Consider the following 22,663-nt stretch of genomic DNA (forward strand, 5'->3'; position numbering starts at 1 on the left):
ACTGTCCACACTCTGCCATTTAAATTATATGCTGTTCATGCCGAACATATCGTCGAACCTGTCATATATCACAATCGCCGTGCTCAACCTTTACATTTTTTATTCAGTGTGAAACACAAACAAACCGATTGTTAAAATAACCATCATATATCGAAAGCATCGGCATTAAGTCTCTCCCAACAAAATTGTACGTACCCAACCATTGTGGGGTATACTATAGATTAGAGTAGATCTTCCCTCAGTTCTGCAAGTATAACTTACCTTACGGATGTCGGGCTTCCTCCAAATTTCTTTCTTTAATGTTATAAGCAACATTAGCGACTGTTTAAAAAGCTAATCGTACGTGTTTGTGGTTTATAATATTCTACAAGCCCGGCTACGCCACTGTTAGACTTTCGGCCTTGCTTTTAGCCATTTAGGAATCACTTCCGATTTAAACCTGGTTTATAGCTTTTCATTATCAAAGAACTCCTTTCTATCTAAAGAGAACTAAAGAACTCTTTCATTTCATTAAATCCTATCTCTTTGCTGACGACTCTACTCTCTGTCGCTCCATTCTTCATCCCTCAGATCGGCAGTCTGCAGCCTCCTCACTCTCTGCAGACCTTGACAAAATCACAGACTGGGCAAACAAGTGGAACATGTCTTTCAATCCTGACAAATCTCACACTCTCACGATGTCTCTCCGAAAAGACCGACTGGACAACCCTCCCATCCACTTTCTGAATAATCCTCTCCAAGAAGTTCTGTCACTTAAGCTTTTGGGTCTCACTATCTGCCATGATCTTTCCTGGGAAAACCACATTTCAAATCTGGCCTCCAAAGCCAGTCGCCGACTGGGCATCCTCCGTCGTGCGAAGTCCTTCCTTGGCACACCTGAGCTCCTCACCACATACAAGGCTTTCATCCGCAGCTCAATGGAATACTGCTCTCCCCTCTGGGCTGGTGCTCCTGCCTCACACCTAGCTCGCCTTCACGCTGTTGAAACCAAAGCATTCAGAATCATTGGAATCTACCGCGATGAAGCTAACTCCAAGGGCCTCTCACTCACTCACCGCAGGCAGGTTGGTGGTCTTTCCGTCTTATACCGACTCCTCTCTGGCCTTGCCCCCCCCAGCTCTCTCTGGGCTCTGTCCCGCAAATATTCCTACAGGTCGCACAAGATCTGCCTGCAACCCTCTTATGGTTAAACTGCCAAAATCAAGACTCTCTGCTCACCTTCACTCCTTCATTCCTCTTTTCTCCCGCCTCTGGAATAAACTCCCTCACTCTCTTCAATCCCACTCCACCCTCCAAGTCTTTAAAACAGCTGTTCACCACCATCTCTTATCTTCCCCCATCCAAAACCTTGATCTTTTCAACCCCCGCTAATTTCACCCCAATTCCACTTTTTTGAAATACCAACTTCTGTCCAGGAAGTCCTTGGTGTCCTTGTGTTTTATACTTCTCTCTCCACCCCCCCCCCCCACCCTTCCCATGCCTCCTCCCCCAAGGCCCTCTCCCATCCACACATCTCCCTGCCCTCGGATGTTGTGTTTGTGTGCTTCCCCTTCTCTCCTCATCTTGTCTACCGCTCCCTCTTTTCATATATTTTGTTTGTCTGGTTGATTTGTTTGTGAAGTAAATGTTAGCTCTTTCACGAGCCTCGATTCAGTATACAACAACAAAAAAAACAAAAAAAACTGTCCAATGTCTTGGATGATCTTGGGGAAACAACCTCCTGCTTAGTCAAAGCTGTGCAATTTTCCACTGCCTTCCTAAAATACTTTTACATGCCGATTGGTTTGAATGCACATTGAGAACTATTTCGGAATGACAGTCGTCCAGTGAACAAGTGATGTCATCTCAGTGACCAGTTGGGAGACATTGCAAACACCTGAACCACCCTATTCTATATTTAATCTCATTGAACAATTACTCCAATGTCAGGTGCAATCAAGTGTTGTACATAGTATAGGCCTAAGTACAGTCGTACATAGTATAAGGCCAAAAATATTGGCGCCCTTGCACTTTTTTCAAACAACTCACAATTTTCTCTAAAAATAAGTTGAAATTGACAAAAGTATTTGGTCTCCACAATTCTTTATTTCAATGTTAATATTACAGAACCTTTGCTTTTGATTCAGAACTTAATATATCCTTTTAAATCAGAAAATAAAAATAAATGGCATTGACAAAATTATTGACACCCTCGACTTAATATTTGGTAGCACAGACTTTGAACACAATACCTGCAGTGAAGAGCTTCCTCTCGCCATGAATGAGCTTCCTACACCTCTCTACTGGCAGGTTGTCCCACTCTTCTTGTGCAAACTGCTCCAGTTCTCCCAGATTTGAAGGGTGCCTTCTCCCAACTGCTATTTTCAGATCTCCTCACAGGTGTTCAATGGGATTTAGATCTGGACTCATTGCTGCCCACTTCAGAACAGTCCAGTGTTTTATCTTGAACCATTCCTGGGTGCTTTTTGAAGTGTTTGGGGTTATTATCCTGCTGCAAGACCCATGACCTTCGACGGAGACTCGGCTTTCTGTCATTGGGTTGAACATTGTGCTCCAAAATGCCTTGGTAATCTCCTGATTTCATGATGCCATGCACACATTCAAGGCACCCAGTGCTAGAGGCAGCACAGCACCCCCAAAACATCACTGAACCTCCTTATGTTTAACTGTTGGGAATGTGTTCTTTTCTTTGAAGGCTTCATTTTGTTTTGTGTAAACATAGAGATGATGTGCTTAGATGATGATTTCATCATCATCATCATCATTGGCATCATCATTTATTTTGGCAAACTCCAATCTGGCTTTCTAAGCAGTGGGGTCCTCCTGTGTCTCCTACCATAGAACCCCTTTTCATTGAGTTGGCGACAGATGGTGCGAGTTTAAACTGTCGTACCTTGTGTCTGAAGATCAGCTTTAATCTGTTTGGCAGTTTATCGAGGTCCTTTCTCCCCCATTCGAACCATTTTTCGCTGCATTTTCTCTTGCGGCCACATCCAGGGAGGTTGGCTACAGTGCCATGGGCCTTAAACCTCCTGATAACATTGCATACGGTGGACACAGGAACATCAAGGTCTCTGGAGATGGACTTGTAGCCTTGAGGTTGTCCATGCTTGGCAACAATCTTGTGTCTGACCTCCTCAGACAATTCTCTGGTTTTCTTTCTTTTCTCCATCCTCATTGCGGCACACACAGTGACACAAAACAGCAGAATGACTCCTTTTCTCCATTCAAACTGGGTGAATGAGTGATTTTTATCTTGCAGGCACCTGCAACTCACCACAGGTGAGTTCAATTCCAAAGTAAAGGAGAATCACCTGCTTTAAATCTAATTATTTTTAACAACTTCTAATAGGTGCCAATAATATAGCCTGGACCACTTTAGGATTTCTGTGTAGAATAAGCTAAGATTTCGTAATTCTTTTCAGCCTTTTTTTGTTTTGTTCCACTGAAAACCAAAGAAATACATATGTGGATGCCAAAATATTTTTAAATTTCAACAATTTTCTGGAAGAAATGGGGCATTCTTTGAAAAAAGTGCAAGGGTGCCAATATTTTTGGCCACGACTATTTATTTTCCCAGTTATCTGAGTCTCATCGAGGAGTTTGTACACAAATCACATGCAAGACAAAGACAGTGGACATCAGTGTATTGTCAGATGAATATTGGGACATTAGTATATCGTGACCCTGGTGTTGGGCTAGCGGCTAGGGTGCCGGCTTAGGATACCTAGGATCCTGGGTTCGTAATCCCGGTCAATCGCTGAATTAACGCCAGGGGGGTTGACTCAGCCTGTCATCCTTCCGAGGTCGGCAAATTGAGTACCAGTTCACTGGTAATTCCCTGCTTGTCGTTAAAGGCGGCAAAAAGGGTTGGCGTCAGGAAGGGCATCCGGCCGTAAAACATTGCTTCAAAAAGGGGACCGAAAAACAACAACAACCACAGTTCCCGAAAAAGGCCAACCCCCGCTTGCGGGGAAAAATGGCCTCTAAAGGTGGTTTTTTTTTTTTTTTTCGTATATCGTGACCGACACATCGAGTACTGGGAGGTCAATCTGAGTTCCTGATGCCGGAAGTTCGAATCATAACATAAACAGGCCAACGCGTTTTGATTTTGCCCATTTGAAGTTGCTCATCTTATCAAAACAAGTGTCACTCACAGCACCACACTTGTACGCCAAAGCTTTATTATATTTACCTCTGCCATTGACAGTGGATGGTTTTACCTCCGTCATTATGTTTTCACTCCTGTTTGTCTGTCTGTTTGTCTGTCCATGAGCAGGATATCTCAAAAAAGTTATGGATGGATTCGGACGAAATCTGGTGGACAGGTTTGGTGTGTGAAAAGGACAAATTGATTAGATTTTGGTGAAGATCGTTTTTTAAGTGATTCTTCACCATTGAGTGAATGAATGAATGATCGTTTTAAGGCCATTTTGTTCGCCTTGCGGGCCCCATGACAATCATGGTTCCCTGTTTGAGGCAATGTTTTTATGGCCGGATGCCCTTCCTGATGCCAACCCTTGGTCACCTCTTACGATGCGCAGGGATACGGTGTACCTATTCTAAGCCGGGGTACACACCCGGATCATTCATCCCAGCAAGCTGGTACTCAATTTGCCGACCTCGGAAGGATGACAGGCTGAGTGAACCCCCCTGGCGTTAATTCAGCGATCGACCGGGATTCGAACTCAGGATCCTCGGATCCCAAGCCGGCACCCTAACCGCTCAGCCAACACCAGGCTCCAATTGTTACCAACAATTGAAGCCACACCAATTGTTACCAACAAACAAATATTGTATTAAGATCACACAAGAATAACAGTACAACAATAATAGTAATCAAAAGTACAATCAATATATATATCCTATGATGGTACCATCAGTTTCGTAATATATAACTCACTGTGCTCCAAGTGAGTGAAACAAGAACATTCTCCAATGTCTCTATTCCGGCATCAAGCCAAAGTCGTTGTCTCTTTCCCAGCTTCAAGCCAAAGTTGATTCCGGCCTCAAGCCAAAGTCGATCCGCTCCAGCGATCGTCAGAACGATGTCCAATCGAGACCAGAATCCCGCCCGGATGACAAGTACAGTCCCGCTGCCAAAGCTGAGTCCCGCACCATTGAGTGATGGGGCCAAAAACGACTAGTGTCATGATATCTCAAAAAGTTGTGGACGGATTCGGCCAAAACTTGGTGGATGAGTTGGTTGGGCGACAAGAACAAGCCGATTCGATTTTGGTTCAGGTCTGAATACAGATCTGGCCTATCGATGGGATAGAAAGTGTAAACTTCACCCTGGCAGAGGTACGAGATCCACCTGTGCCGTTCTATCCTGCTGTTGTAGCTGTAACTGTTGAATGAGTAGTTGTTGCATTGGGGAGTAAATTAACCCCACCCCTCTCCCTCTTTCATTCCATTAAGAAATACCATGAACAACCTTGCCTACCCTAATGCTCTATCCCCAGGTTACCTTGACGGGAAAGGCCGGTGCCGTCTCTGTTATGCTTCTTGTCTCACCTGCGATTCATCTGGTGCAAAGGCCTGTCTCTTCTGCCATAAAACAAGGTTAATATATGGCACTCTGATTGCACAGCGCATCACAAGTTATACACTGCTCAAGAATAGTCACAACTGCTTGACGCTTGAGCAAAGAGATCAGGATACAAGTTATGAAAACGTGTTTTTATATGTAAAAGGATGAATGTGTGGTGTGATAAAATGTATGTAAACACGGTAGGGATGGTCACAAGAAATTATCATGTGAAACCATCCCTACATGTTTCTTTCAATAATGGTTGTGCATGTAAATTACACAAAACATGCCTCCATATATGGTGTGTGTGTGTGTGTGTGTGTGTGTGTGTGTGTGTGTGTGTGTGTGTGTGTGTGTGTGTGTGTGTGTGTGTGTGTGTGTGTGTATGTGTGTTAATTGTTTAATATTTCACTGGTCAAATTCATACATGGAAACAATCAACATACACTATCGTTGCATACAGGGATGGACAGGGAACAATCATTGTCTGCAGTCTACCTTTATAGTCTACCTTTAAATGTGCACGCACCATGTATTTTGAAAGACTATGCCATTGTGTGCTGATGCCCTGCCAAAAGCCCCTGCTTGGAATCTACAGCAATATAGTGAGCACAACCCGTTGGTGCGTGCGAAGGGAGCACACTTGCAGTACCTTTGAGGTGTCTAAACTGATTGGCGCTTTGCATGCATCAAAATGTGCACTGTTCGTCGGAGGAACGTTAAGCCGGGTGTACCATCTGCTAGGATTAGTTTGTGGACGGAGTAAAAGATCTTACGGTGTATTTTGCGTTTGAAGGACAAACTCACAGTAGTCCAAGAAATTCGAACCCTTTATTATTTTCCATTATTTCAGTAGGCCTATATATGACTACCAGCAGCAGTGCGTAATGATTAGAGGATCCGCTGTGAGTGTGGGATAAGGTTGGTAGTTCAAACCCTGGCCAAGACAGGGATGAGGTCGGTGGTTCAAACCCTGGCCAAGTCGGGGATCAGATCGGTGGTTCAAACCCCGGCCAGTCAGGGGTGAGGTCGGTGGTTCAAACCCCGGCCAAGTCAGGGATCATGTCGGTGGTTCAAACCCTGGCCAAGTCGGGGATCATGTCGGTGGTTCAAACCCTGGCCAAGTCGGGGATCAGGTCGGTGGTTCAAACCCCGGCCAGTCAGGGGTGAGGTCGGTGGTTCAAACCCCGGCCAAGTCAGGGATCATGTCGGTGGTTCAAACCCCGGCCAAGTCAGGGATCATGTCGGTGGTTCAAACCCCGGCCAAGGCAGGGATCAGGTCGGTGGTTCAAACCCCGGCCAAGTCAGGGATCAGGTCGGTGGTTCAAACCCCGGCCAAGGCAGGGATCAGATCGGTGGTTCAAACCCCGGCCAAGGCAGGGATCAGGTCGGTGGTTCAAACCCCGGCCAAGTCAGGGATCAGATCGGTGGTTCAAACCCCGGCCAAGGCAGGGATCAGGTCGGTGGTTCAAACCCCGGCCAAGTCAGGGATCAGATCGGTGGTTCAAACCCCGGCCAAGGCAGGGATCAGGTCGGTGGTTCAAACCCCGGCCAAGGCAGGGATCAGGTCGGTGGTTCAAACCCCGGCCAAGGCAGGGATCAGGTCGGTGGTTCAAACCCCGGCCAAGTCAGGGATCAGATCGGTGGTTCAAACCCCGGCCAAGGCAGGGATCAGGTCGGTGGTTCAAACCCCGGCCAAGGCAGGGATCATGTCGGTGGTTCAAACCCCGGCCAAGGCAGGGATCAGATCGGTGGTTCAAACCCCGGCCAAGGCAGGGATCAGGTCGGTGGTTCAAACCCCGGCCAAGTCAGGGATCAGATCGGTGGTTCAAACCCTGGCCAAGGCAGGGATCAGGTCGGTGGTTCAAACCCCGGCCAAGTCAGGGATCAGATCGGTGGTTCAAACCCCGGCCAAGGCAGGGATCAGGTCGGTGGTTCAAACCCCGGCCAAGTCAGGGATCAGATCGGTGGTTCAAACCCCGGCCAAGGCAGGGATCAGGTCGGTGGTTCAAACCCCGGCCAAGGCAGGGATCAGGTCGGTGGTTCAAACCCCGGCCAAGGCAGGGATCAGGTCGGTGGTTCAAACCCCGGCCAAGTCAGGGATCAGATCGGTGGTTCAAACCCCGGCCAAGGCAGGGATCAGGTCGGTGGTTCAAACCCCGGCCAAGGCAGGGATCAGGTCGGTGGTTCAAACCCCGGCCAAGTCAGGGATCAGGTCGGTGGTTCAAACTCGAGCCAAGTCAGGGATAAGGTCCAAAACTGGCCAAGTCAGGGATCAGGTCGGTGGTTCAAACCCCGGCCAAGGCAGGGATCAGGTCGGTGGTTCAAACCCCGGCCAAGGCAGGGATCAGGTCGGTGGTTCAAACCCCGGCCAAGTCAGGGATCAGATCGGTGGTTCAAACCCCGGCCAAGGCAGGGATGAGGTCGGTGGTTCAAACCCCGGCCAAGTCAGGGATCAGGTCGGTGGTTCAAACCCCGGCCAAGTCAGGGATCAGATTGGTGGTTCAAACCCCGGCCAAGGCAGGGATCAGGTCGGTGGTTCAAACCCCGGCCAAGGCAGGGATCAGGTCGGTGGTTCAAACCCCGGCCAAGGCAGGGATCAGGTCAGTGGTTCAAACCCCGGCCAAGTCAGGGATCAGATCGGTGGTTCAAACTCGAGCCAAGTCAGGGATAAGGTCCAAAACTGGCCAAGTCAGGGATCAGTTCGGTGGTTCAAACCCCGGCCACGTCAGGGATCAGATCGGTGGTTCAAACCCCGGCCAAGGCAGGGATCAGGTCGGTGGTTCAAACCCCGGCCAAGGCAGGGATCAGGTCGGTGGTTCAAACCCCGGCCAAGTCAGGGATCAGATCGGTGGTTCAAACCCCGGCCAAGTCAGGGATCAGATCGGTGGTTCAAACCCCGGCCAAGGCAGGGATCAGGTCGGTGGTTCAAACCCCGGCCAAGTCAGGGATCAGATCGGTGGTTCAAACCCCGGCCAAGGCAGGGATCAGGTCGGTGGTTCAAACCCCGGCCAAGGCAGGGATCAGGTCGGTGGTTCAAACCCCGGCCAAGTCAGGGATCAGGTCGGTGGTTCAAACTCGAGCCAAGTCAGGGATAAGGTCCAAAACTGGCCAAGTCAGGGATCAGGTCGGTGGTTCAAACCCCGGCCAAGGCAGGGATCAGGTCGGTGGTTCAAACCCCGGCCAAGGCAGGGATCAGGTCGGTGGTTCAAACCCCGGCCAAGTCAGGGATCAGATCGGTGGTTCAAACCCCGGCCAAGGCAGGGATGAGGTCGGTGGTTCAAACCCCGGCCAAGTCAGGGATCAGGTCGGTGGTTCAAACCCCGGCCAAGTCAGGGATCAGATCGGTGGTTCAAACCCCGGCCAAGGCAGGGATGAGGTCGGTGGTTCAAACCCCGGCCAAGTCAGGGATCAGGTCGGTGGTTCAAACCCCGGCCAAGTCAGGGATCAGATCGGTGGTTCAAACCCCGGCCAAGGCAGGGATCAGGTCGGTGGTTCAAACCCCGGCCAAGTCAGGGATCAGATCGGTGGTTCAAACTCGAGCCAAGTCAGGGATAAGGTCCAAAACTGGCCAAGTCAGGGATCAGGTCGGTGGTTCAAACCCCGGCCACGTCAGGGATCAGGTCAGTGGTTCAAACCCTGCCCAAGTCAGGGATCAGGTCGGTGGTTCAAACCCCGGCCACGTCAGGGATCAGGTCGGTGGTTCAAACCCCGGCCACGTCAGGGATCAGGTCGGTGGCTTAAGACTTTTAACATGGTATTCGGTGCTTCCTTGCATGGCGCTTGGTATTTAAAAGGATAGAGGACGGACAAACAAAGCCTGGAAGGCAACGGCAAACCACCCAGCATCCTTACCAATAAACTTTTTTCCCAGCATCAACGCTCTGCAAAGAGAATGGTAATCAAATCAAATACATGACTGGTTGGAAACAAAAAATTCCTTTCTAATTCCACAAACTCCTCGATTTAAAAACTTTTTTCTTTTTTTTTGGTATACAAGATCGAGGCTCGTGTAAGAGCGAACATTAAATCACATAAAAACAAACTGACATAAAACATATGATAAAGGAAGCGGTAGACAAGATGGGGAGAGAGAGGGAAGCACACAAGTTGAGAACAGGGACATCGGGAGATCTGTGGGAGGGAGAGGGCTTGGGGGGAGGAGGCATGGGAAGGGGGTGGGAGGGGAGGGGGGTGTGGAGAAGTATAAAACACATGGACACTGCTAAGACTTCCAGGAAACAAGTCGGTATTTCAAAAAGGTGGATCTGGGGTGAATTAACGGGGGTAGAAAAGATCAAGGATTTGGATGGGGGAAGACAAGAGATGGTGGTGAACAGATGTTTTGAAGACCTGGAGGGAGGAGTGGGATTGAAGAGAGAAGAAGAGAGAACTGGTATAACGTAGGCGTTTGATGGACTTTTGTATCTATAGTTCTTGGAACAGTTCTTGTTCTTGTAATATTGGCCCCACAAGTAACTAGAACGACACTCGGTAGAGCGCATACCTTCACCTGGTTGGAATAGTTTACATTTTCTATCGCACTGATCGGTCGGATCTGGATCTGGATCCGGACCTGAACCAAAATCTAAACACCTTGTTCTTGTCGCCAAACCAACTCATTCACCTAGTTCCATCCGAATCCGTCCATGACTTTTCGAGATACCTGGCTCACAAACAAAGAAACAAACATGGGTGAAAACATAACCTCAGTGCATCTCCCTGGCGGAGGTAAAAATGAAGCTGATTTTGATCTTTGTTCAATTGGATTACATAAAAGGGAACCTGAACTTCCATGAGCCGAGATGTTATCCATGGATGTTAAAGCCACCCATGTTTCCCAGAAGTTGTAGCACATTGGATAGGCCCATTTACATGTCAGCAGCTCAAAACCACAAATGGTCCAATCCTTCCTCGCGCATTCTTCCTCTGGGACAAGTTCCTCAGTCACATCTGTCACTATAAATGAGAGCAGACATGGCAAAACAACATCATCATCATCATCATCATCATCATTGCCCTTGGTATCTCAAGATGGCCGTTCACATGTGACTTGGTGACTTGTAAAGAACCTGTGAAGGTGATTTGTTTACAGTGCATGAGATTCTCAACCACACAACTACCACTCTGTGATAGCAAGCAGTGTAACCTGGTGTCATGTGATGTCCAACAAAACCAGATCACCTGTTACCTGCAGTTTTAAAAAGGAATTGGTAAAAATTTAAGGTGCTGGTGATAACTAACTTACTCTTCGCAAAAGACACCATGGGATGTTTAACGTCCACTGGTGGGTGATCGTTGGTCCTGCGGCTTAACATCCTTCTGATGAAGGGCGCACACCCTGCATACCAAACAATGGAGGGCGCACACCCTGTGGACCAAACAATGGAGGGCACACACCCTGCAGACCAAACAATGGAGGGCACACACCCTGCAGACCAAACAATGGAGGGCACACACCCTGCAGACCAAACAATGGAGGGCACACACCTTGCAGACCAAACCATGGAGGGCACACACCCTGCAGACCAAACAATGGAGGGCACACACCCTGCAGACCAAACAATGGAGGGCACACACCCTGCAGACCAAACAATGGAGGGCACACACCCTGCAGACCAAACAATGGAGGGCACACACCCTGCAGACCAAACAATGGAGGGCACACACCTTGCAGACCAAACCATGGAGGACACACATCCTGCAGACCAAACAATGGAGGGCACACACCCTGCATACCAAACAATGGAGGGCACACACCCTGCAGACCAAACAATGGAGGACACACATCCTGCAGACCAAACAATGGAGGGTGCACACCCTGCAGACCAAACAATGGAGGGCGCACACCCTGCATACCAAACAATGGAAGGCGCACACCCTGCATGCCAAACAATGGAAGGCGCACACCCTGCATGCCAAAGACCAGGGTGACAGTTTATAGGTGGGTCATCATTCAAACCCAGGTTAGACAGCTCAAAGGTGAGTGTACATACCTCAGCTCAAAGGTATGTGTACAGAGTGCAAAGCTACCTTGCCATATCATGAAATCATAACACGCATGTCAAAAGCACAGCGCAACCGAGCTAAAAACAGTGGAGATGGGGATCAGGATAGCTCGGTAGTTGTATACCATCTGCCGTGACATCCCTCATCCATCACACAGACAAGCTGAAGCCTCTTCCCTCTCTTTATATCTTGAAAAAACCACAAACGGTGAAAGACTTAGAATTTCTTAACAATTCTCTTGAGGAAGTTCAGTTATTCAAACTCCTGGTTTTTCACTTTCAGCCATGATATTTCTTGGGCAAACCACCTCTCAAAATTTGCCTCCAAAGCCAGGCCCGGGCGTATCCTCCATCGTACAAAGCCCTTACCTGGCACACCTGTCCACCTACAGGGCCTTCATCTGCAGCTTCCTGAGTACCGTTTTCCCTTCTGGGCTGGCTCCCCTGCATCACATCTTGCTCAGCTTGACGCCATGGAAACAAAGGCTTTCAGGATCATTGGAATCTCTGGCGATGAAGCCGAGTCTGTGCGTCTATCACTTCGCCATCGCAGACATGTCGGTGATCTCTCTGCCTTCTACCACCTCATTTCTGGACTTGCACCCTCTGCTCTTTCCATGCTTTGCTCCCTCAACTCCACCCTTCTGGTGAAACTACCTCAATCCAGGATCCCTGCTCACCTCCACTCATACGTATATGTTCCTTTTTCCCCCACCTGTGGAATCATCTTCCACATTCTCTTCAATCTCATTTTTCCCTCCAGGTCTTCAAGGCAGCTGTTCACCACCATCTCATATCGTCCCCAATCCAAAACCTTGATTATTTTTACCCTCGTTCACCCGACCCAAATCCAAGTTTTCTTCCTTGGAGTTTTCTTCTTCATGCATGTGTGCTTTGCGTCCTGTTTTTGTCTGTTCCGTCCTGTTTTTGTCTGTTCCGTCCTGTTTTTGTCTGTTCCGTCCTGTCGTATACATAGTCAGGGCTCTCTCACGGGGTTGGGGCCTCGACTACGTATACAAAAAAACAAAAACAAAGACAAGCTACTTGTAAAAGATTTGCAACAACAACTAGAGAGCTCATAGAACACCTTACCCCATGCAGTCTTGAGAAAAAAGACATGGGAAGAGTCCTTTAAACTCTTGCTTTGCATTTCCAAGAACCATCTATATTTCCTACTAGCAGAAGTACCCGGCATTGCCGGGCGGGGGAGGGGAGAGGGAAGGGGAGGGGAGGGGAGGGGGGGGAGGGGAGGAGAGGGGGGAAGGGGAAAAGAGGGGGGGGAGGGGAGAAGAGAGGGGAGGGGGAGGGGGAGGGAAGGAGAGGGGGGAGGGGGAGGGATGGGAGGGGGAGGGATGGGATGGGAGGGGGAGGGATGGGAGGGGGAGAGAGGTGGGAGGGCGGTGGGGGAGGGGGAGGGGAACGGGGGGGAGGGGGAGGGATGGGAGGGGGAGAGGGGTGGGAGGGGGGAGGGTGGGGGGAGGGGATGGGGAGGGGGAGGGGGGAGGGCGAGGGGGGAGAAGGAGGGGGAGGGAGAGGGGGAAGGGGGAAGGGGGGAAGGGGTAGGGGGGAGGGGAAGGGGGAGGGGGATAAGGGAGAGGGAGGGGGAAAAGGGAGGGGGAGGGGGAAAAGGGAGGGGGAGGGGAGAAGGTGAGGAGGTAGGGTGGAGGGGGAAGGGAGGGGAAGGGGAGGATGGAGGGGGGAAGGGGGAGGGAAGGGGAGGGCCAGTCAACAATGACGTTGCAGTTCTCATGGTCGGAGAGCAGCACAACAATCGCGACATCGTCCTGCATCTTCGCAACAGCACGAAGCGGCTTTTGGAGACTCACCGATCCTGTGACGCCCTCCAGTACCAGCGTTGCCGGGCGGGGGAAGGGAGACCCGTACATTCCCAACCCGTACATTCGCCCTCTCGACTCAAGCTCACTCGGACAAAAGCCTCGCACAAATTACACCGTGAAGGGCCAATGGCCATGTCTATGCCACAAATCAAGTACGTGAGCGAGTCGGGCGCACTGAATTGAAAATATATAGAACGCTCATACTCCGTGAAAAGTGAAGCCATCTTGGTTAGCACGACTCGACCAACTCGCTTCGCAGATCTCGTTTGTTTTGAACGTGTGAATTACGTGCGAACGTGTAACTGTGAGTTTATGGCGGCAAGGAACATCACGTGATCGCTCTGAGCGAATCAGCGCGCTGCTCTGCCACCGCCTCAGATTCCGTGCATAATATTCCTCGCTGAAATGCGCTGAGGTAAAAATATGGTAAAAAAATATTATGAAATTTTTTTTTTTAGGTCGGCCATGTTCTTCCCAGGCTCAATGGCCATGTCTATGCCAAATATCAAGCACGTGAGCCTCTCCGTTTAGGAGTCTATCGGTAACATTACACACACACACACACACACACACACACACACACACACACACACACACACACACACACACACACACACACACACACACACACACACACACACACACACACACACACAAACTGTGTTTTATATAGACTAGCAGAAGTACCCGGCATTGCCGGGCGGGGGAGGGGAGGGGAGGGGGAAGAGGAGGGGAGGGGCACGGGGGTAGAGGGGAGGAGAGGGGGAGGGGAGGAGAGGGGGGGAGGGGAGAAGAGGGGGGGGGGGAAGTACTCGGCATTCCGTGTATAAACGTGAGGGAGAAGAGGGGGGAGGGGGAGGGGGAGGGGGATGGGGGGAGGGGAGGAGAGGGGGGGAGGTGGAGGGATGGGAGAGGAGAGGGGTGGGAGGGGGGAGGTGGGGAGGGGGGAGGGGAGGGGGAGGGGGAGGGGGGAGAAGAGGGGAGGGGAACTGGGGGAGGGGAGGAGAAGGGGGGAGGGGAGGAGAGGGGGGGAGGGGAGAAGAGGGGGGGGAAGTACCCGGCATTACGTATATAAACGTGAGGGAGAAGAGGGGGGAGGGGAGGAGAGGGGGGGAGGAGAGGAGAGGGGGGGAGGGGGAGGGAGAGGAGAGGGTGGGAGGGGGGAGGGGGAGGGGGGGGAATGTGGGGAGGGGGGAGGGGGAGGGGGAGGGGGAAGGGGAGGGGGAAGGGGAGGGGGAAGGGGAGGGGGGGGGGAGTACCCGGCATTCCGTGTATAAACGTGAGGGAGAAGAGGAGGGAGGGGGAGGGGGGAGTAGAGGGAGGGAAGGGAGAGGGGTGGGAGGGGGGAGGGGAGGAGGGGGAGGGGGGAGGGGATGGGAAGGGGGAGGGGGGAGGGAAGGGGAGGGCCAGTCAACAATGACGTTGCAGTTCTCATGGTCGGAGAGCAGCACAACAATCGCGACATCGTCCTGAATCTTCGCAACAGCACGAAGCGGCTTTTGGAGCCTCACCGATCCTGTGACGCCCTCCAGTACCGGCGTTGCCGGGTGGGGGGAAGGGAGACCCGTACATTCCCAACCCGTACATTCGCCCTCTCGACTCAAGCTCATTCGGACAAAAGCCTCGCACAAATTACACCGTGAAGGCCCAATGGCCATGGCTATGCCACAAATCAAGTACGTGAGCGAGTCGGGCGCACTGAATTGAAAATATATAGAACGCTCATACTCCGTGAAAAGTGAAGCCAACTGGCGGCGGGGATGGAACATCACGTGATCACTCTGAGCGAATCAGCGCGCTGCTCTGCCACCGGTCAGAATCCGTGCATAATATTCCTCGCTGAAAAAAAATCTATGTGAAACATGCTACTATCTATGGTAAATCATGCTAAATGCTAATCATGCTAAAATCTATGCTACTTGCTGTGAGTTTATGGCGGCAAGGAACATCACGTGATCGCGTCACGAACATCATTCGTGATCACGTCATCATGTGATCGTGATCGTCATCAATGAGCGCGAATGAGTGAATCAGCGCGCTGCTCTGCCACCGATTCAGATTCCGTGTATAATATTCCTTGCTGAAAAAAAATATGGATCTAAAGATGAAAGGAAAAAAAACCTATGTGGTGTGAATGGCAATGTTCCTCGCTGAAATGTGAAAAAACGCAATCGCTTTTCGCTCTGAAATACGTGCGAACGCGTAACTGAGTTAATGGCGGCAAGGAACATCACGTGATCGCTCTGAGCGAATCAGCACGCTGCTCTGCCACCGGTCAGGTTCCGTGCATAATATTCCTCGCTGAAATGCGTTGAGGTAAAAATATGGTAAAAAAATATTTTGAAATTTTTTTTTTTAGGTCGGCCATGTTCTTCCCAGGCTCAATGGCCATGTCTGTGCCAAATATCAAGTTCGTGAGCCTGTCCGTTTGGGAGTCTATCGTCGGTAACATTACACACACACACACACACACACACAAACTGTGTTATATATATATATATAGATGAGCTGCGATTTTGTCTGAATCTCGACGCTGAGAACACGAGTGGCAAATTTGTTTGGTCGAGATGGTGTAAAATGGCGTAAAAATTTGTTTGGTCGAGATGGTGTAAGATGGCGTAAAAATTTGTTTGGTCGAGATGGTGTAAAATGGCTTAAAAATTTGTTTGGTCCAGATGGTGTAAAATGGCGTAAAAATTTGTTTGGTCAAGATGGTGTAAAATGGGTGTAAAAATTTGTTTGGTTGAGATGGTGTAAAATAGCGTAAAAATTTGTTTGGTCGAGATGGTGTGAAATGGTGTAAAAATGTGTTTGGTCGAGATGGTGTAAAATGGCATAAAAATTTATTTGGTCGAGATGGTGTGAAATGGCATAAAAATTTGTTTGGTCGAGATGGTGTAAAATGGCATAAAAATTGGTTTGGTCGAGATGGTGTAAAATGGCGTAAAAATTTGTTTGGTCGAGATGGTGTAAAATGCCGTAAAAATTTGTTTGGTCGAGATGGCGTAAAATGGCATAAAAATTTGTTTGGTCAAGATGGTGTAAAATGGCATAAAAATTTGTTTGGTCAACATGGTGTAAAATGGCGTAATATTTTGTCCAAGCACTGATAAACTGGAGGTTTTTGGAAGTGCCAAAAAGGCGATTTGTGTTCTACACACCCTTTGTGTTATACACACCCTTTGTGTTCGACACACCCTGTGTTAAGTATATTCTTGAAATAAAAGAAAGATTTCGAAGGCTGTAGAAAAAAATTCTTAGAAGTGCACCACCGTTGATGCACCATCTTTTATACCACCTTATTTAACACGTTACATTATTATTCATGCCTGTTGTTTGTGTCCTTTATGAGGTCCGTTAAAACAGTACGTTTCCTGCTTAGAATGTTTTGCAATTTTGTTTGACTGCCAGACAGAGCAGACAGACTAAAACAAATCGTTGTGTCAACCAATCAACCAACATTGACAATGTCAACCAATAATTGCCTCTCATGACTCGCATTTCACTTCCTGTGTAAGTGAACAAAGATACCAGAATCGGTGGTGTGGGAACCTTGAGCGATGTAAAAATGGGAACAATGAGTGATGTAAAAATGGGAACATTGAGTGATGTAAAAATGGGAACATTGAGTGATGTAAAAATGGGAACCTTGAGTGATGTAAAAATGGGAACCTTGAGTGATGTAAAAATGGGAACCTTGAGTGATGTAAAAATGGGAACCTTGAGTGATGTAAAAAATGGGAACATTGAGTGATGTAAAAATGGGAACATTGAGTGATGTAAAAATGGGAACATTGAGTGATGTAAAAATGGAAACATTGAGTGATGTAAAAATGGGGAGCTTGAGTGATGTAAAAATGGGAACATTGAGTGATGTAAAAATGGGAACATTGAGTGATGTAAAAATGGGAACATTGAGTGATGTAAAAATGGGAACATTGAGTGATGTAAAAATGGGAACATTGAGTGATGTAAAAATGGGAACATTGAGTGATGTAAAAATGGGAACATTGAGCGATGTAAAAATGGGAACATTGAGTGATGTAAAAATGGGAACATTGAGTGATGTAAAAATGGGGAGCTTGAGTGATGTAAAAATGGGAACATTGAGTGATGTAAAAATGGGAACATTGAGCGATGTAAAAATGGGAACATTGAGTGATGTAAAAATGGGAACATTGAGTGATGTAAAAATGGGGAGCTTGAGTGATGTAAAAATGGGAACGTTGAGCGATGTAATAATGGGAACCTGGAGAGTGATGTAAAAATGGGAACCTTGAGTGATGTAAAAATGGGAACATTGAGCGATGTGAAAATGGGAACCTTGAGTGATGTAAAAATTGGAACATTGAGTGATGTAAAAATGGGAACATTGAGTGATGTAAAAATGGGAACATTGAGCGATGTAAAAATGCGAACATTGAGTGATGTAAAAATGGGGAGCTTGAGTGATGTAAAAATGGGAACATTGAGTGATGTAAAAATGTGAACATTGAGCGATGTAAAAATGGGGAGCTTGAGTGATGTAAAAATGGGAACATTGAGTGATGTAAAAATGGGAACATTGAGCAATGTGAAAATGGGAACCTTGAGTGATGTAAAAATTGGAACATTGAGTGATGTAAAAATGGGAACATTGAGTGATGTAAAAATGGGAACATTGAGCGATGTAAAAATGCGAACATTGAGTGATGTAAAAATGGGGAGCTTGAGTGATGTAAAAATGGGAACATTGAGTGATGTAAAAATGCGAACATTGAGCGATGTAAAAATGGGGAGCTTGAGTGATGTAAAAATGGGAACATTGAGCGATGTAAAAATGGGAACATTGAGCGATGTAAAAATGGGAACATTGAGCAATGTAAAAATGGGAACATTGAGTGATGTAAAAATGGGAACCTTGCGAGTGATGTAAAAATGGAGACCTTGAGAGTGATTTAAAATGGGAACATTGAGAGTGATGTAAAAATGTGAACCTTGAGAGTGATGTAAAAATGTCATTTCCTTTGTACAGATTACTGAACCAGCGTGAGTGTGTCTTTGAGTGTCCAGAGGGAACTTTTGCCTTTGAACGGACGTGTCGGAGTTGTGCGCAGAGGCAAACACTCAACTGCACAGATTGTGGAACAGGTAAAATCAGTAAATAAGAATGACGTCATGCAGAGCACGATACTTGCACAAAATCCACCTCCCCCCAAAAAGAGGTTGCCATGGATACATTAAATTGTCCATCTTATCGATCTTAATCAAAGCTCAGGTCAATCGGAATAAAATTGATTATTCTTCAGATGAAAATTGATGATATTAGACGTTCGACCTTCAGTTGACCTTTGACCTCAAATACTTGGTTTCCCAATTTAGTGATGCACGAAGCAATTTTCTTCAATCATCAGGTTAATCGGATGAAAATTGATGATTTTCTTCAGATGAAAATCGATGATTTCAGAAGTTTGACTTTGATTTGACCCTTTGACATAAAAAATAGTTGCTTTCCCAATTAATTGATGCACTTATGCAATTGCTGTTTAATGTCCAAGTTAATACAATGAAAATGGACAATTATTCTGACGAAATTGACGATTTTGAAGTTCGACCTTGAGTTGACCATTGACCTATTGACCCCAAAAGTAGTTGGTTTTCCAATTCTGTGATGTACTGTGCAATTGCCCTTTAATGTTTAAGTTAATGGGCTGAAAAGTGATGATTTTTCAAATGGAAATTGATGAATTTAGAAGTTTGACCTTGAGTTGACTTTTGACCTATTGACCCCAAAAGTAGTTGGTTTTCCAATACTGTGATGTACTGTGCAATTGCTCTTTAATGTTTAAGTTAATGGGCTGAAAAGTGATGATTTTTTCAAATGAAAATTGATGCATTTAGAAGTTTGACCTTGAGTTGACCTTTTTTTTTTTTTTTTTTTTTTTTTTTTTTTTTTTTTTGTATACAAGATCGAGGCTCGTGAAAGAGCTAACATTAATCACACAAAAAGACAAACCGACACACAAAACACAAAAAACAAGGGGAGCGGTAGACAAGATGGGGAGAGAGGGGGAGAGAGGGGGAAGGACACAAAAGAGAGGGGGAAGGACACAAACACAACATTTGAGAGCAGGGACATCGGGAGGACTTGGGGGGAGGTGGGAGAGGATTAAAACATATGAACACTGCAAGGACTCTGGGGTGAATTACCGGGGGTAGAAAAGATCAAGGTTTTCGATGGGGGAAGATAAGAGATGGTGGTGAACAGCTGTTTTAAAGACCTGGAGGGAGGAGTGGGATTGAAGGGAGTGGGGGAGTTTGTTCCAGAGGCGGGAGAAAAGGGGAATGAAAGAGTGAAGGTGAGCAGAGAGCCTAGACTTTGGCAGTTTAACCAGAAGAGGGTTGCAGGCAGATCTTGTGCGACCTGAAGGAATATTGGGGGGACAGAGCACAGAGAGAGCTGGGGGAGCAAGGCCGGAGAGGAGTCGGTAGAAGACAGAAAGACCTCCAACCTGCCTGCGGTGAGTGAGTGAAAGGCCCTCGGCGTTGACTACATCGCAGGAGATTCCAATGATTCTGAAAGCTTTGGCCTCAACAGCGTGAAGCCGAGCAAGGTGTGAGGCAGGAGCACCAGCCCAGAGGGGGGAACAGTATTCCATTGAGCTGCGGATGAAAGCCTTGTATGTGGTGAGGAGCTCAGGTGTGCCAAGGAAGGACTTCGCACGACGGAGGATGCCCAGTCGGCGACTGGCTTTGGAGGCCAGCTTGGAAATGTGGTTTTCCCAAGAAAGATCATGGCAGATAGTGAGACCCAAAAGCTTGAGCGACAGAACTTCTTGGAGAGGATTGTTGAGAAAGTAGATGGGAGGGTTGTCCAGTCGGTCCTTTCGGAGAGACATTGTAAGAGTGTGAGATTTGTCAGGATTGAAAGACATGTTCCACTTGTTTGACCAGTCTGTGATTTTGTCCAGGTCTGCAGAGAGTGAGGAGGCTGCAGACTGCCGATCTGAGGGATGAGGAATTGAGCGACAGAGAGTAGAGTCGTCAGCAAAGAGATAGAGAGGATTTTCAAGAGAGTCAGAGAGATCATTGATGAAGACCAGAAAAAGCACAGGGCCCAGAACACTACCTTGGGGAACTCCAGCCTGAACAGGAAGAGGAGATGAGAGAAACCCATTCAGGGCCACACGTTGACTACGACCAGAGAGGAAGTCCGCCAGCCATGCGTGGAGACTTCCATGGATACCAAAGGAGGAGAGTTTGGAGAGCAGAGCAGGGTGCCAGACCATATCGAAGGCACGTGAAATGTCAAGGGAGACAGCTCTAATTTCCTGTTTGGCGTTGAGGACCTCCATCCATTGTTGAGAAAGCAGAAGCAGCATGTCCAGAGTAGAGTGACCAGGTCTGGAACCAAATTGATGATCAGAGATCAAGCCATTGGAGAAGAGGAAAGATTTAATATCTGAAACAATGATGGATTCCATGACTTTGCTGATAATTGGTAGAAGGCTGATTGGTCTGTAGTTGCTGGGATCTGTTTTTGCACCTTTTTTGTGCAAAGCGGTGATGTTGGCTGATTTCCAAGCAGATGGCAGATGACCTTGAGCAAAAGAGAGGGTGAAGAGAACAGAAAGAGGGAGTGAAAGTGCAGAAGAACATGATTTTAGGAGCCGTGGGCTGATGCCGTCTGGACCAGTTGCAGAATCAGAGTCGAGGGTTGCCAGAAACTTTTCCACCTTGTCAGGAGGAAAGGACACAGAGTCCAGGAGCAGCTGGGTACGACTGGGTACGGTGGGTACAGAGAGGGATGGGTTTGGGACACAAGATTTAGAGGCAAACACAGAGTTGAGGCATTCAGCTTTTTCACGTGCGGAGTCAGCCGTTAAGCCGTTTGAGGTGAGGGAGGGGATGGAGGGGGAACAAACACCAGAAACAGATTTGACCAGACGCCACCAAGATTTGGAAGAGGGAGACAGATAAGAGAGTTCGGTCTTGAGAATGGTGAGATATTGTTTCCTGACTCTCCTGAGGGTGGACACACACTTGTTTCGGGCTTTGTGAAAGGAAATGAGATTTCCTTCCGTTGGATTTGCTTTCCAGGAGACGAAAGCAAGTTGTTTCAGGGCAACAGCCTCACCACAAGATTCCGTGTACCATGGACGGGAGGAAGGGTATGACAACTGAAGGCGAGATGGTATAAATCTGTGCATGAGAGAGAGCAATTTACTTTGAAAGAATTCCCAGGATGAGTTGATGTCAGAGGCGGTAGAGATGGGAGACCAGTCCAGATGATTGATGGCTGCTTGAAGACCGTGCCAGTTGGCCTGAGTGAAATGCCAGACTCGTCGACGCTGAGGAGGCTCTCTGAGAATGGTCAGAGAGATGTCCACTTTGAAAAGCACATGATCAGATGAGCCGATTGGAGCAGAAGAAGAGCAGCAGACATTTTCAGGGAAGTTTGTCATAACCAAATCCAGAAGAGAAGATGCTCCGTTGACTGAGATCCGGGTCGGGAAATTGACAGATTGTGTCAGTCCCAGTGAGTCGCAGAAGTCCTTTGCTGAAGAGCCATGGCTGGTGAGAGAGGTACCCACACCCAGCCAACTGGCATGGTGACAATTGAAATCACCACATATGAGGAAGAGAGAGTTGGGATGGGTAGATAGAAGTTGGTCCATATTATCAGACAGTGAGATGTAGATGGAGTCATCGCTGATTGGTGGACGGTACAACACACATATGAACAAAAGGTGGGAGCGAAGGGGAAGCCGTAGCCAAAGGTATTCCTGGGGGTGAGGTGGAGAGAGGGCAGTGGAGGGCGAGTGAGGAAGAGAGTTTTTTATAAAGATAGCAACCCCACCTCCAGGACGAGGCTCAGGTCTATCATACTGGAGGAGGGAGTAACCTGGGAGAGATACCAAGGCATCAGAGACATCATGAAGGAGGAAAGTTTCTGTTAAGCAGATCACATCTGGTTTGTCAGAAGCAACCTGTATGGAGAGGTCAGTCAAGTTTGAGCGAAGGCCCCGGATGTTTGAGGTCCATACCGTTAATGAAGAGGAAGGGGGAGCATCGGGTCCAGAACAGGGGGGGGGGGGAGGGGTAGGGTAAGATGTGGAAGAGGAGGAAGAGGTAGGGAGAGCTGTTGAAGGTGTGTCAGAGATTTCAGAATAGCTTGGAGAAAGGGAAGAATGGGGCGGACAAAAGGTTTGATGGAGATTGGGTGAGGCACAGTGAGGTGTTATTTGAGGAGGGGGAAGAGCAAGGCAGAAGGTTTGGGGAGATGAAGGTGAAAGTTGGAAGGA

The 22,663-nt window shown here is 48.1% G+C and overlaps 1 protein-coding gene across 3 annotated transcripts in view; it reads left to right on the forward strand.

Annotated features, from left to right (window-relative positions):
• LOC137422018 (proprotein convertase subtilisin/kexin type 6-like) overlaps nt 1-22,663 on the forward strand; it is a 288,832-nt gene that overhangs the window by 238,187 nt on the left and 27,982 nt on the right. For 2 of the 3 annotated variants that reach the window (XM_068108687.2, XM_068108688.2), the window contains exons 21-22: nt 5,466-5,565; nt 18,394-18,509. In XM_068108687.2, the coding sequence (XP_067964788.1) occupies nt 5,466-5,565; nt 18,394-18,509 (216 nt within the window). The remainder of the gene's footprint in view (nt 1-5,465; nt 5,566-18,393; nt 18,510-22,663) is intronic. The other variant, XR_013622625.1, reaches the window with a different exon arrangement.

Source organism: Myxine glutinosa, chromosome 2 (assembly GCF_964187855.1).
Source record: "Myxine glutinosa chromosome 2, kmMyxGlut1.1, whole genome shotgun sequence".
Lineage (NCBI taxonomy): Eukaryota > Metazoa > Chordata > Myxini > Myxiniformes > Myxinidae > Myxine > Myxine glutinosa.